This window comes from Somniosus microcephalus, chromosome 22 (genome assembly GCF_052327205.1).
Source record: "Somniosus microcephalus isolate GS21.2 chromosome 22, FLI_Smic_1.0, whole genome shotgun sequence".
In the NCBI taxonomy this organism is placed as follows: domain Eukaryota; kingdom Metazoa; phylum Chordata; class Chondrichthyes; order Squaliformes; family Somniosidae; genus Somniosus; species Somniosus microcephalus.
This window is the reverse complement of record NC_141008.1, coordinates 66,848,849-66,864,562: the sequence shown is the minus strand read 5'-3', so window position 1 is coordinate 66,864,562 and position 15,714 is coordinate 66,848,849. Positions and strand designations below refer to the sequence as shown.

At 44.0% G+C, this 15,714-nt stretch overlaps 1 protein-coding gene across 13 annotated transcripts in view; it reads right to left on the bottom strand.

Annotated features, from left to right (window-relative positions):
* Positions 1–15,714, bottom strand: part of myo18ab (myosin XVIIIA b) — a 256,934-nt gene that overhangs the window by 104,637 nt on the left and 136,583 nt on the right. For all 13 annotated transcript variants that reach the window (XM_085965003.1, XM_085965000.1, XM_085965001.1 and 10 more), the window contains 3 exons: positions 11,474–11,574; positions 9,106–9,169; positions 6,463–6,607 (listed from right to left, as the gene is read on the bottom strand). In XM_085965003.1, the coding sequence (XP_085821129.1) occupies positions 6,463–6,607; positions 9,106–9,169; positions 11,474–11,574 (310 nt within the window). The remainder of the gene's footprint in view (positions 1–6,462; positions 6,608–9,105; positions 9,170–11,473; positions 11,575–15,714) is intronic.

The following is a 15,714-nucleotide window of genomic DNA, read 5'->3' as shown; positions in this document are numbered from 1 at the left end:
AGAAAAGTGTTAGAAGGCAGTTTCACTTTTAATATTCATCAGTTTAAAAAACCCAAAGTTATAGCACCGCAAAACAAGCAGGATAATGCTTTGCATGGCAAATCGTTTAGACCAACAATCCATATTTACAGCATTAGTTCACGCAAAAAAGTACATGCGAGGAGTTCAAAATGAACATACTATGGCTGGGGTTTCAGATACAGGTGCCATTTAACTCCGAAAACAAATTCTAATCAGAAGATTTATTTTAGCATTAACCAAGTAGCTCATTAAACACTTAATCGTAGTGTAAATATATGTTGGGTGGAACCCTTGCTTAGTAACATCAATTGGGACACAAGTCTCAAATAGCCATGTGGCTGGTCAAACAATGGTGTTATTAGAACCACTTGCTTTAACACTTAGGCCTAGAAATTCAGTGGTGTTAGCGCCCACTTAGCGCCTAAAGAGGTCTTTTGCGCCGGCGCTGTTGGTAGCCTGGAATTCAGTGTAGCGCAAATGATGGCGTTAGCCGGTAGCGCTGCGCCGGCACCGATGACGTCATCGGTGTGCGCAGCGCCCCGGTTCCAACGCGATGCCGGCCCGACGCCCAAATTCAGTTGCCGCCGCCTCTCCCGTAGTGGGCGCAAAGAGCGTTTGTAAAACGGGGCCTTGCAGCTCCGAGAGGCCGGGGCGTAAAGGTGGAGGTGCGGCCGGCCGCTTTCCCGGCGGCCGCTTGGCCGCACCTTCCTCCCCGGACTCCCACACCACCCCCCCCGCGGCATTGGTCTCTGACCCCCGCGAGCCCGGCACTTCTCCGTGGTGCCGGGCTCATTTGCCGGGGGAATCCAGTGGCGATCTCACGGCTGCAGGCAGCTCCTCCTTAAGAGAAGGAGGAGGCCTGCAGTACCCCAGCCTGCCGCACCGCATCGGGTGGCGCTGCGGCAGCTGGACGCCTGAAATTGACTTTCAGCGCCCCAACCGGAGGCGGCCAAACCCTGCAATAGCGCCCGCCTCCGTCTTGGGGCGCTGCAACTGAATTTCAGGCGGGCGCTACGGGAATCCGGGCGTGCGCTAACTTTCGGGCGCTAAAGACCTGGCGCGGCGATAGCGAATTTCTAGGCCACAGTGTTGTAAAAAAAGTTTAAGAAACCATAAATAAGCCATATAAATTTAACATTAACATTTCAAAAATGATCACTTATTAATTCTGCTGCAGGTCTAAAAATCTAATTTTTTATCGAATATGTGAAAGAAATGATTGCATAGTGTATAGTCTGCTGCACTGAAAACTGCCAAGAACTGAATACACACTAAACTATTGATGCTGAAATTATAGGACTACCACGCAGAGCGGTAGGTGCATTGCCTGGCTCACTGAATGGCTGTGATTTGCACTCATGCTGCCAGAGAAGAGCTCTGTGCATGATGGTAAACATGCATGTGCACAGCTCTAGTCCCATTCAATTGGTTATTAAAGTTTTGTAAATGTGGGCAGGAATATCTGCTTCCGCAAAGCACTGAAAAAGTCTCTGCCTAAGTTTCTACGGTGCTAAGGAAGTTTAACACTGCACTGGGAGTTGACATCCCACATAATGTCAATCCGAAGCAGTCACATTGGGGGAGGGGAACATCAGAGTCAATTTTAGGAGGTTTTTTTTGTATGTGGGGATGGGGAGGGGGGAATGCAACTTAAAATATACTGGCTTTCAAAGTTTTTTTCTCCTAAATACTGTAGTACAGAAATGTAACTGAGAATTACATGAAAACCCTTAAACAACACTGTTGCAGTGCCATCTTGTGGAGGAGTTACAAACTAACAAAGGCAGGATGAAGTAAAGCTTGAATACAAAACTCTAGCTACTTCAGATTAGTGCAACATCTCAGAATCACAGAAACCCCACAGTGCAGATAGAGGCCATTTCGGCCCATCGAGCCTGCACCGACACATATCCCACCCGATCCCCGTAACCCCCACACCAACACATATCCCACCCTATCCCTGTAACCCCATGTATTTAATCCCCCTAACACTAAGGGTCAATTTATCATAGCCAATCAACCTAACCCGCACATCTTTGGACTGTGGGAGGAAACCGGAGCACCCGGAGAAAACCCACGCAAACACGGGGAGACTGTGCAAACTCCACACAGACAGTCGCCAGAGGTCGGATTCGAACCCGGGTCTCTGGCGCTGTGAGGCAACAGTGCTAACCACTATGCCACCGTGCTACAAGCTGTTATTCCTCACCCTCCCCTCCTGAAGCCAGCAACGCATACTACCATCTATCTCCATGGCACTGGCAGCCCTTCCGTACCATGCCCAAGTAGGCACTCTTCACTCGACCCTGGACAGCGAGTTATTGGCCAGCAATTTGACCAGTGGGTACATCACAGCTGAGCCATAGCCATCCATTTCTCAAATATCCACTTCCAGGTCTGGAATTTTCTATGGGCATCTAACTTGGAAGTTGCATCCAAAATTATGCCCATTCTGCCTGTGTCAAGTTACACCAAAATTTCTTGCATCTTATTAGCATACATCTGAACGTAAAAGTAGGTGTAAATCAGCATAAATGGCCAGCGTAGTTTGAACGTGATTGGAACATAACCAATGTTAAGGTCGAGCACTACAAGTGTGGGGAAAATGTTTTCCTTCAGTGAGGCTCGGGCAAGGCAAGTGGCAGACAGCTCTTTGTTATAAAGATTTTACATTAATTAATTTAAATTGCTCAGTAGAGAGTCTCCATTGTCTCAAATCTTTCCCTTCTCACAGATGACTGCTGTAGATTCACAAGAGAAGGCTGCCAGGAAGAGGGCCTTTAACTTCATGGAGGACGACCTGCAGGCCCCCCTGGATGAAATAGTGGGAAGGCAGGACCGGTTTTCGTAATCTTTTAGCCCGGGTATTTGCTTTGCGCCCAAATTACGTGCGTCTCTGGGTGCAAATACAAGAAATTCCAGCCCACAAGCTTTCCAGCAGAGGATCACTGAACAGCGTTGAGGATTGTGGAGTACTTGTCCCCAACAAACTTGAGGTACGAACCCAGCTGAATAGGAACGGGAGTAGGCCAGTTAGCCCCGCGAGTCTGTTCCGCCATTCAATGAGATCATGGTTGATCTATGACCTAACTCCATATACCTGCTTTTGCCCCATATCCCTTAATGTCTTTCGGTTATTCAGCACCTAAGCAGTGCTAAGTATCACGCTTCACGGCCCATTCATATGCCAAGCCATCAGGGTAGGGGGGTTTAACTATAAACTGCTGACTTCAACCTTTAAACCACAGAAAAAGATGCAACTTAAGAAAACTGTTAATCTTTTATAAAGACAACGGTAAAAGCACAAAAAACTCCAACTCTAATTGTTCACATGGTGGTGTAAATCATAGGAATATAAAAACTCTCAACAAATACTAATTTGTATACATGCCCTTTATAATGCTTAATAATGGAAAGCTACATGGAAATCATTCAAGTTTTCATTTGCACCCCAATAGAGTAATTTAATAGGACTCCAAAGAGCAATATTTAATTCACATGTAAAAATGTGAGATGCTGTTATCTATGTTAAAATGGAAATGATTAACAATTCAAATTGATGCTTTGAATACCAACATCTAGTTCAATACAAACATTTCACCAATTTTCTTTTGGAAGATTTATTGTATTCAAAGGGATCTGAATAAATTAATTGTAAGGGCAAAGTAAATTTATTGTGGGTAACTATCAGGGGATGCTGTGTTGCAGGAACCATGAAACTGTAGAAGAGATTTTAACTTTTGGGCAGCCGACTGGAGTAGCGAGCAGCAACGCACTCATTCCAGCAGCGGAGTGGCCGGAGCCATTTAGAGGCTCGAACCCCATTTAAATAAAACTGCAGAGCTGCCCAACAACAACTTGCATTTATATAGTGCCTTTAATGTAATAAAGCATCCCAAGGCGCTTCACAGGAGCATTATCAGACAAAATTTGACATTGAGCCATATAAGGAGATATTAGGACAGGTGACCAAAAGCTTGGAGCGTCTTAAAGGGAGAGAGCGAGGTACAGAGTCCGAGGTTTAGGGGGGAATTCAAGAGCTTAGCGCCTTGACAGCTGAAGGCACGGCTGCCAACGGAAGGGTGAAGGAAATCAGGGCTGCAGAGTTTTGAAAAAAAGCTTATACTGGAGTCAGACTTTCTTAAAAAGAAACACAGATACCAAAAAAGCAGTCTGGCAGCAAAGTGGTACAATAAGGTTAACAAAAGACAGGAGACTGCAGGGCGACTGTCTGTGTGGAGTTTGCACATTCTCCCCGTGTTTGCGTGGGTTTCCTCCGGGTGCTCCGGTTTCCTCCCACAGTCCAAAGATGTGCGGGTTAGGTTGATTGGCTATGATAAATTGACCCTTAGTGTTAGGGGGATTAAATACGTGGGGTTATAGGGATAGGGTGGGATATGTGTTGGTGTAGGGGTTACGGGGATCGGGTGGGATATGTGTCGGTGCAGGCTCGATGGGCCGAAATGGCCTCTATCTGCACTGTGGGGTTTCTGTGATTCTGTGATAAGATTTTGCCCTGAGCTGTAAGGATTTAACTCCTCCTACTTCAATGTTTCATCAATCGGACCACACAGCTGAACAGCACTTTTGTGGGTCTGCATAGTGAAAACGCCTTTGCAAAGATGTCAACATAACTGCACCCAATGATCTGCCAAAAAGTAAAAAATGTTTGTCTTTTATAGATAATTTAATCTGTACTGAATGCTCAGACTAACAAAGCAGCCATATGTCCCAACTGTAAATTTTATGTGTATAATTTAGATGAATTACAGCTGCACTAAAAGTTTCTAAAACATGCAGAGGAAAAATGATTTGTAATAACTGGCAAAAATCATAACCATATCTCTATCAAAAAAACTCAAGTTGTTTTTATAGAATCCTATTGTTTTAATTTGAACTTTGTAAAAAAAATACGATGGGGAGAAATTGAACTCGAGTTAAAACAGGCAGCATGTCTATCTCATTGAAACTTATAAAATTCTAACAGGACTAGACAGACTAGATGCAGGAAGGATGTTCCCGATGGCGGGGAAGTCCAGAACCAGGGGTCACAGTCTAAGGATAAGGGGTAAGCCATTTAGGACTGAGATGAGGAGGAATTTCTTCACCCAGAGAGTGGTGAACCTGTGGAATTCTCTACCACAGAAGACAGTTGAGGCCAATTCATTAAATATATTCAAGAAGGAGTCAGATATATTTCTTAAGGCTAAAGGGATCAAGGGATATGGGAGTAAGCAGGGACAGGGTACTGAATTTGGATGATCAGCCACGATCGCATTGAATGGCGGAGCAGGCTCGAGGGGCCGAATGGCCTACTCCTGCTCCTATCTTCTATGTTTCTATGTCGGCAGAGCGATTGCTCTGTGCGCCGGTCCTTGCTGCCAGAGGTCGGAGCCAAATTTATCATCAGGCCTCATTTGAATGAAAGTGGAGAGCTACGGATGCTAAACAGGTGTTCCGATGCAGTGTGCCAGTCATAGCTTGCCAGCATCGACCCCTGGTACAACTAGACAGAACTTGCACAACGCAAACTCGCCCATTGTACCTGAGCTTTGCTTCCGGGTCCTACATCTGGCATAGGACCATGGTTTGGACAGCAAGTAGCCGTACACATATTTCAGGCAGGCAGGCCCACCTGAATATAGCACTAGACAGGCATTGGGTGTCAAGGAGGTGCCCTCTCGCCCCTGATTTTCAACTTCTGGCTGCAAAAATGACTGATGTGAGTTGAATTTCTCCCCCTATGTCTCTGGTTGTAAAGGATAAGAGAAAATGTGTTTAACGTGTATTAAAATATTTCTTCTGTGTTTTCAAAATCTTCTGCTGCAACAAATAAGAAAAAACAAAAGTTTGTGGAATCATTTTACAAGAAAATATCATTTACACTATTTTCAGATCTGCAGTTTGAAAATGATTATAAAATTGGAATTTGAAACACAGTGGGGATGAATTCCCATGGAGGGTCTCTCACCTGCTGCCATAACTTTAGCAGAAGAACCGCAGAATCTCTGGAAAAACACAGTTTGTTTTACCCGGGCTTCCATGGCTCTTCCACCAAAGTTATGGTGGACAAGCGGGAGAACCCGTGGAAATTCACCCCCCCCCCCCGTATACTTACATCAAATACTAAAATAAAGATATTAGCCTGAAACGTTAACTCTGTTTCGCTCTCCACGGATGTTGCCTGGCCTGCTGAGGTTTTCCAGCGTTTTCTGCTGTTATTTCGGATTTCCAGCATCCGCAGTATTTTGCTATCATATTAGCCTTGTATTGGCCCCGCAAAAGTTATACACAAATTTAAGTAACAAACTGTAGTCATGATACATTTAAAATATTGTCCAGATATTCATGCTAATGAAAATTCTGCCAAATAAAAAGGAATTAGTGTGTTATTCTGCATAAGACCTGTATTATCAAATGTTACTGAATTCAACACACTACCTTTAGTGGCTCCTGCTGCCCCCAAGTGGTAGATGGCACCCAAGATGTGCCAAAAAGCTTTCTGTTCATCAACTGAAATCCCAAGCACTTTCAAAGCAGCCTGAAGTTTGTTAAATTGCTGAGCTGCCTTTTGCTTCTCTTCGGGCTACAAAAGCAATTAAAACAAATAAATATTTGACTAATGGAACATATATATATGTATATGATGAGCAAAATCATTACTACGTATTTTCAGTTCATCCACTAATAATACATTGCTAAATAAAAAATAAAGGGGGAGAATTTCGGTATCGCCCAGTTTGGGGCGCGATTATCAGCCGGGCGCAAAGTTTAGCACCTGGCGCTAATTATCGCCTCCGACTGCAAATTTGGCTTCTATCGCCCCTGGAGGTGATTAGAGCGCTAAATCAGGCGTTACACACCTCTCTTAAGGCACTAATGCTGAGGAGTGAGGCGCTACCTCAGAACGCTGGCGAAGCTCATGTGATGTCAGTTAGCAATGGAACACAGACAGACTGGCGCCGGCCAGTTCTTAAAGGGGAGGGTCGATCTTGCTCTCCATCCACACCCTGCTCATTGCAGCCTTGAATCTCGGCCTGGAGAGACCTGTACATCAATTCTGCTGGAAAGAACAATGGAGAGGCCCAGGGAAAGAGCTCAGAATGCAGCCCCCATAGTCTCTTCTAAATCGATGCAAGGAAGGTCAAATCAAAATAAACCTGCAAAGTGCTGCTCAGTACCCAAAACTCCTTCACACAGCATTGAATCTCTCCAGAAGTCTCTCTCTCTCTCTCTCTCTCTCTCTCTCTCACAGAATGCGTGATGCAAAAATGTCACCGAGAAAAAAAGGCAGGAAGCGGCCGCCTTTAAATAGCGCTCCCCCAGTTCCTTCCCGACCGCAAAACGTTCCCCTCTACCTGTCATTGCTAGCGGCAGGCAGACAGGCAGGGGGCGCCACTCAATATCCGGTCCGGGGCGCTACCAGGGGCGTTGCACACTCGACTGACGTCACGATCTGCGGTCGCAAGAGGCCGTGGCGGTAGCGTTTAGCACCGCCGCAAAATGTCTGGTCGATTTCACGAGCGGCGAAAACATCGCCGCGCCCGGGCGCTAGTTGCTTTGCGCCCCCTTAGGGCGCTAACGGGGGGCGCAAAGCAACCGAGTTTTTTCCCCCAAATTGTTTGTCCTGGAAGTGGAGCACACGAACGTTCTGATGTACTCTACAACAGAAAGGAAAGATCTGGCAAGGTGATTTTTCAAATGAAGAAACAAATAAGATGGCAATAAACCCACAGCCAATTTGTCCTGTCATATGAACAAAGCCTAATATGCCAGTCTGTTGTCTGTCCTCTGAGCAGAGGTGCAGCAGGTCTGTGGGGTAGGGATTTAACAGGAAAAAGCACTACATTAACAAGCCTGCCATTCAAATTTTTTTTTATAAAGCACTCCTATTTGTTAAGACATAATCTCATAGAAAAGTTTTTTCGGTATTTCTATACTTTTATAACTAAAAACTCAAAAGAATCTGGTCTCCAACTTCACTTGGTGACCGATTAATTTCTCAAAGTGCTTTGTATCTTCACCTCCAATCAGATGAACACTACTTAAATTGTTGCAGGGAACAGAGTAAATATAGCTTAAATTAAAATAACCGGAGAATAGAGTCTCGAGACAACAACTCGTGAAGAGGTTGATAATGCATTAAAATGTGAGATCAAACCTAAACACCTTAAGATTGAGATAGATTTTTGCCTTCGAACACACTTCAAGATATGATATTCTAATTATTTACAAACTGTGCAGTATTTTCCCCTCATTGACAGTTCAATGTAGTGCCACAATTTAAAAACCTTCTCAATCCACCTCTCAATTGCAAAAAATGCTAGAAACACTCAGGAAGTCAGGCACAGCATCGGAGGAGAGAAGTCAAGTGACAAGTTCTGATGAAGGGTTACACCTGAAAGGTCAACTTGTCACTTCACTCCAGAGGTGCTGTGCTTCACTTGCTGAGTGTTTCCAGCATTTGCTGCTGTTTCAGGTTTCCACCATCTGCAGTATTTTGTTTTTTGTTCCATCCTTGCCTTCAAATTTCCTCGTTTCTATCCTATTTATTTATACCTGGAAAACTGGCTTCTTTTTGTACCTTTCAAACTTATGTCTTTGGTCTGAAACTGGTTCATTTATTCCAATTTGCCCCAACTTTCTGCATGACTACATTAAGTCCTTTCAAACCACATAAATTCTTGCTACTCAACACTCCTGCCATGCCCATTTTTGGCGATTAAAACTTTACTTGCCTGCCCATAGACTGGTTACACTATTCCCAAATCGCCATAAGAAATCTGATTGTATCTGCATCTTTAAAATGGAGAAAGGTTACCACATTTAATATTTTAAATACATCTGAACTCTACTTATCATCTTACTGCACAAAATGGCACCAGAAACATACCTTGAACAAACTATTACCTTTCTTCTCCCAGCACCTAAACTTATAAGCCTGGAAGCTCCCAAGAATTCCATGTGATTTGACAAACAATCATATTAGTAATTGTTGAACTGAATAATACTGGAGAATATAGATTGCAAATATTAAAGAAGATTACACCAAAAAAAATCATGACTTTAAATGTCAAAAGTTACCTTTGATAAAGGTGCAATTCGAAAAGCATGGTTTTCTGCAAAGTGATTCAAATGAAGTTCAGTTCTGTCAGTAACAAAAATATGAAAAGCAGTTAGTTGTATGGAATCTGTGAAGTTAGCAGCATGGGGGTACTTTTAACTTTCAGCGATGGTGCAAAACGGGCGATACTGAATCAGCCGCGCGTCATACACTCCACCCAATTTTCCTTTCTATTGACTTCAATGTAAAGTTAAAATGACCTCCACAGAGTACGTACCTTAGCAGGCATCAATTTTGGGCAGGTGATGTAAATCTCAATTTTCAGAACGCCAACAAACGTTCCTTTAGATTCAATGCAGCACTCATTGCAATCAACAATGGAGTATAGCACTGAAGGAGTAGATGGAAAAAATGTAAAGAAATATCTACTCTTGGCTTCAATAGGTTGTTCCAAATCACAGGATGGCAGCAAATGGATTTGAAAAGGCATCAGGCACTCAGAGACTTCCACCCTATTGTTATTTACAGAAGTTATTGTTAGAGCTTCTTGATGGTTGAACCAGTTTACCCAGTAAGTAGCTGAGCCATACCGATCAGAAAGGTTCCAGGTTTGATACCCAGCCGGTGTTGAGTTAGTTTCTCTCAGCTAGCGTAGCTATAGGGACATTACAATTGGTTTCAATGCCCCTAGGTTAAGGAGGGGAAAACTGACTAAATCATAGCGACATAACGGCACAGAAGGAGGCCCATCAAGTCCGTGCTGGCTCTCTGTGGAGCAATCCAGTCAATCCCATTCCTCCATTCTATCCCCATAGCCCTGCAAGTTTATTCGAATATTCAAAAATCTATTCATCGCTGCTTTGAATATACTCAACGACAGCCTCCACAGCCCTCTGGGGTAGAGAATTCCAAAGATTCACCACCCTCTGACTGAAGAAATTGCTCCTCATCTCAGTCCTAAATGGCCAACCCCATATTCTGAGACTGTGACCCCTGGTTCTAGACTCCCCAGCCAGGGGAAACATCCTCTCTGCATCTACCCTGTCAAGTCCTGTAAGAATTTAGTATGTTTCAATGAGATCACCTCTCATTCTTCTAAACTCTAGAGAATATAGTCCTAGTCTACTCAATCTCTCCTCATAGGACAATCCCCCCCATCCCAGGAATCAGTGTGGTGAACCTTCGCTGCACTCCCTCTATGGCAAGTATATCTTTCCTTAGGTAAGGAGACCAAAACTGTACACAATACTCCAGGTGTGATCTCACCAGGGCCCTATATAATTGCAGTAAGACGTCTTTACTCTTTCATGACTCACACATTACCAATAGCTAATTGGACAATTGCTGAATTCAGTTAATTGCTCAAGGGCAGCCGGCACTTGTGGAATCACAGCACCCAGAGTGTTTCATACTTTGGTGCTCCTTCCTCTACTTTACTCCTCCCTCTTCCTCTTCCCAAATACAGCTGGAGGTGCAGGGGCATTTGGTACTGGAGCCAAAACTACCTATTTGGCACCAATACTCAAGGTGGTGAATGATATTGTTCATCGTTATAAATATACGCTCAAAAAGAAATACAAATTGAAATTCCATACACCTCAACAACACCCACAAAGAGTCAAACTGTAGTATGCAATAAGAGAGAAAGGGCATGAATGAGCGAGACATTCCATGAGAGCTGAAGAACAAGTAGTCAGAGATCTGGTAAATGATTTTTCAACAGCAGGTCCAGGTCATCAGCGGAGAATAAATGTTGATTTGTAAGGGTATCTTATAGCCTGAAAAAACATGCACAAGGTGCAACAGCTTGCCAGGTGTGTCTTATTTGGGAGTGTGAAGGAGGTTGCTTTTGTTCTCCAAGTTTACAAATAGGTTATTAATTATTAAGATCATCCCAGCTGCAGAAATTAAACCCATTATATCGCACCTTCAAGTTTGTCACCAACTGTCAAATCAAATTTAATTCCTGAAGAGTCACGTCAGTTTCAAAATGCTGAACCAACCCATCCTTTCAGTTAAGGAAAATAAAACAGGTCCCTTCCAACAATTAACTTTGCTCAAGGATAGCCAGAAATCAAAAGAAACCATCTTTGGTGGGCCAAAATATTCAAAATTGTTTTAAATTGTAGCGGAACAATTGGCAAAATTACATTACTTGTTTCTGAACATGGTTGTAATTAATCTATCTTTCCCCTAAAGTCTGGGCATTTCTTATGCTGAAGTTTTGACATTTTAAGCAATGCTATGTTCAAAGCCACAATTAAAACCAAAGTTATTGCTTGCCTAATTTCACTAATTTTGTTAAGAAAAAATATGCAATACAATTATCCCCAAGCAGCTGCAACCACAGAATCGAGACAAAAATAGGCTTTAAAAGCATTACTGTACCTGAGAGTACTGTCAGCACCAGCCATCAGGTAGTAGAACACATTGAATGTCCCCTCACTCCCTGGACGCCGAGACACCCTGAGTTTCTCCAAAAGCATAGTCTGTAAAAAGGGAAAACTACTTATATCTCCACTTAATAAATATTATAAAACAGGTTTATTGAATCAATCCAATACCATTAACCTAAATCAACAGACCGTATCCATCTTTCTAGGGTACATTGAGACAAATTTGGAAGCCTTGCTGGACACAAGCACAGGTTAGAGATAAGGCTGTAACACCATGGGCATGATTCTCAAAACCACACTAGGATCTTGTGATGGTCCGTGCCAACAACGGAGCCTTGCAAAATGTACCCAACTGTGTAAATCAAGTATACTTCTCTTCATTCTGAATTCAAAAGGGCATTATTATGCTTTAAGGCAGAAATACACAATTAGTTAGCACTGTGGGTAGTGGAGTGGGCCCAGGGGCCGTGTAGCCTTGTTCTGCACCTACTGTGTTCTAATTCTGTGTTAGATTTCAGGAGATGCTTTTGTTCCTGTTCCTGGCTGGGGTGGAGATCGCCTTTACAGAAGGTAAGTACTGTAGAAAATATAGGGACAGAGTGATCTCCTGGAAGAATTTCAATCGCCGAGATGGGTCGGAGAGGAATTTCCCAGATTTTTTTCTCCCAAATTGGTCATTGGGTCTTTATCTGGTTTTTCGCCTCTCCCGGGAGATCACATGGGTTCGGGTGGATGCAGAGTGATAGAAGATTTGAAGTTAGGATCAGATCAGCCATGATCTTATTGAATGGTGGAGCAGGCTCGAGGGGCCGATTGGCCTACTCCTGCTCCTAGTTCTTATGTTCTTATGCTTTGTAGAGTGGGGTGGGAAGAAAAAGAGAAAAAGGAATAAATAAGGGAATGGAACCATGCCATAGATGGAGAGATTAAGAGCGGTGACCAAAAGATTGATAAAAAAAAGTTAAGAGATGGGAGTTCCAGAGAAGGGCTGAGCTAGCTGAAGGTCTGCCAAGAATATTGGAGTGAAGGGAGAGGGGAATGCCTAAAAGCCCATAATTAGCTGACCAAAGTGTGCAAGAGGGGAAACGGGCTGGAGGAGGTTGTAGAGACCAAGAGGGGCGATGCCATGGAGAGATTTTTAATTTAATGCAAAGGGGACGGGGAAGTCATCAGTAAGGCGAGGGGTGATGGACAAGCATGATTTAGTGTAGGACAGGGTGTGGATGGCTGCCCCTTGGATCCAGTGGAGTTCATGGCAGGTGGTGGAGGTCATGGCAGGTGAAAGATGCAAGGACAGACTAATTTTCTTACACACTGTACTCTGAAAACTCAGTTTCACAGCTGCCACAATATCTTCTGGCGAACTTTGCAATGGAACAAATTAGGTACTTATATAAAAACTTGGGCTGATCAATATTTACAGGTTCTAATATTTTTCCACATAACAACTGTAGTGTCCGTGTGTAGATAAAGACACTGAAGACAGGAGTTGGTTCATAGGTATTTACTAAGCAAGTCTGGGGGGGGGTTCTAAAGGATATACACAATACACAGGCTTATATAGCCCAAGTGGCAATTACCGGCATTACGCACACCTGGGGCTCTTAAAGGCACATACACCACAATTCCTCCCCTTCTAGCTAACTAGTACATCATATTTTAAGTAATTATTAATTACATGTTATATGCAAAATAATATACATTGCTGTATTAATTAATTATAAGTTAGTCTCTCAGGAGGCTTCCTGACTCGGTCCGGATAACGCCTCGGGGGTGTAGTAGTTTCTGGTGGTGTAGTAGGTTCTTCTGGCAAGGCTGATTCGGCTTGAAGGCCAGTGTCGGGTTCATCGGGCTCCAGTATCACCGGATCGGAGGTAGATATGGGTATCTCTACTTCATCGTTAGATGTATAGAGTGGTGGTGTAGGTTGTCCCTTTTCGGATGACTTGATGATTTGGTCAGCATGGCGCCTTATTATGCTGTCTCCGATGTCCACGGTATACATCAGTGGTCCTAATCGTGTGCAGATAGTTCCAGGCTGCCATTTCTCGGTACGGTAGTCCCGGGCCAAAACCGGTTGGCCTATCTGGAAGGCCCTAGTTGACCTTTCATTCATGCCCTGAAACTGCCGGTTCTCCACGTCCCTTCGGATGTTGGGCTTGACCAAATTCAGCCGGCATCTTAGGTTTCTATTGTAGAACATCATGGCGGGAGTTTGGTTAGTAACCATATGCGTTGCATTCCTATATGCAAATAAGAAGTTATCCACCTTGTGCTGAAGTTTTATGTCTTCATTACCCATGGCCTTGATGGCCTTCTTGAAGTTCTGGACAAACCTTTCAGCCAATCCATTGGTGGCGGGATGGTATGGGGCGGACGTGTAGTGCTTTACCCCATTGTTCTTTAAGAACTTTCTGAATTCTTCGGACACAAATTGCGGTCCATTATCAGAACATATCTGCTCCGGCAGCCCATTCCTGGCAAATATGGTCCTTAATACTGTGATGGTTTTTTCCGTGGTGGTGGAGGACATCTTTATTACCTCCGGCCACTTGGAGTGTGCATCAACTGCGATTAAGAACATTGAGTCCATAAATGGACCAGCAAAGTCGATGTGCACCCTTTGCCAGGGAGATGAGGGCCACTCCCATGGATGTAGAGGGGCCTGTGGCGGAGCATTTTGGACCTTCTGGCATCCCAGGCAGCTCTTGGTCATGTCTTCGATGTCTCCATCGATACCTGGCCACCATACAAACGCCCTAGCTAGGTTCTTCATTTTCACTCCACCCAGATGCCCCTCGTGAAGCTCCTTTAGCACTTTATCCTGGAGTTTGGGTGGAATCACCACTCTGGATCCACACATCAAGGTTCCTCGGCACACTGACAGCTGTTCTCTTCTTTGCGAGAATGCTGGCAACAGTGGTTCGCCATGTGCTGGCCATCCCTTCACTGTTAAATCGTAGACCCGTGAGAGAGTAGGGTCATTTCTTGTCTCCCTTTCAATGGCAGAATTTGTCATCGGTAGACATTCCACTATGGTAGAGTGGAATATCTCTACTGGGTCTACTGTAGGTGCCTCTTCTATCATTGGCAACGGTAGGCGTGATAAACCGTCAGCATTCCCATGCTGTTTTGACCCTTTGTATTCAATGTTGTATTGGTGTGCCCCTAGAAAAAGGGACCACCTCTGTAGTCTTTGTGCCGTCATAATGGGGACACCTTTTTTAGGGTTGAATATGGAGATGAGGGGTTGATGGTCAGTCAGCAAGGTAAATTTTTGTCCGTGTAGGTAATGGTTGAATTTCTTCACTCCCCATACCAGGCTGAGTGCTTCCCTGTCTATCTGGGCATAGTTACGCTCAGCTGAGTTCAATGAGCGTGACGCAAAAGCTATCGGCCGTTCCGAGCCATCGGGGAATCTATGGGACAATACCGCTCCTATGCCGTAAGGGGATGCATCGCACGCCAGTCTGATTGGTAGTGATGGGTTGTAATGAGCCAAAATTTTCTCGGATGTGATTAAGTCTTTACATTTATGGAAGGCACGTTTACAGTCTTCGTTCCATTTCCAAATCACTCCTGTCTGTAGAAGATCATTAAGAGGGTGTAGAATAGTTGATAAGTTCGGTAAAAATTTATGATAGTAATTTATTAATCCCAGGAATTACCTTAATTGTGAAACATTTTCAGGTGCTGGGGCTTTTATAACTGCTTCAATTTTTTCAGGTGACTTATGCAACCCTTCCTTATTAATTATGTGGCCACAATATGATATCTGATTTTGGAAAAATTCGCACTTGGGGCGATTTGCTCGTAGGCCCCGTTCTTTCAGCCTAGTGAGCACCTGCTCCAAATTGGCAAGTTGCTCGTTGTCGTTTTCTCCTGTTATAAGGATGTCGTCTAGGTAGCATTGAGTCCCCGGAATCCCTTGCAGGACTTGCTCCATAGCTCTTTGCCAGATAGCTGGAGCTGATGCTATTCCAAAAACCAGTCGATTGTACTGGTACAGGCCTTTGTGTGTGTTTATTGTGAGATACTTTTTAGAGGTCTCCTCAACCTCCATCTGTAGATATGCCTGTGCCAAGTCAATTTTTGTGAAACGTTTCCCTCCGGATAGTGAGGCGAAAATATCTTCTATCCTCGGAAGAGGATACTGTACCGTGTGAAGGACCGGGTTTACAGTCACCTTAAAGTCCCCACAGATGCGAATTTTTTTCTGTTCCTGAGAGTTAT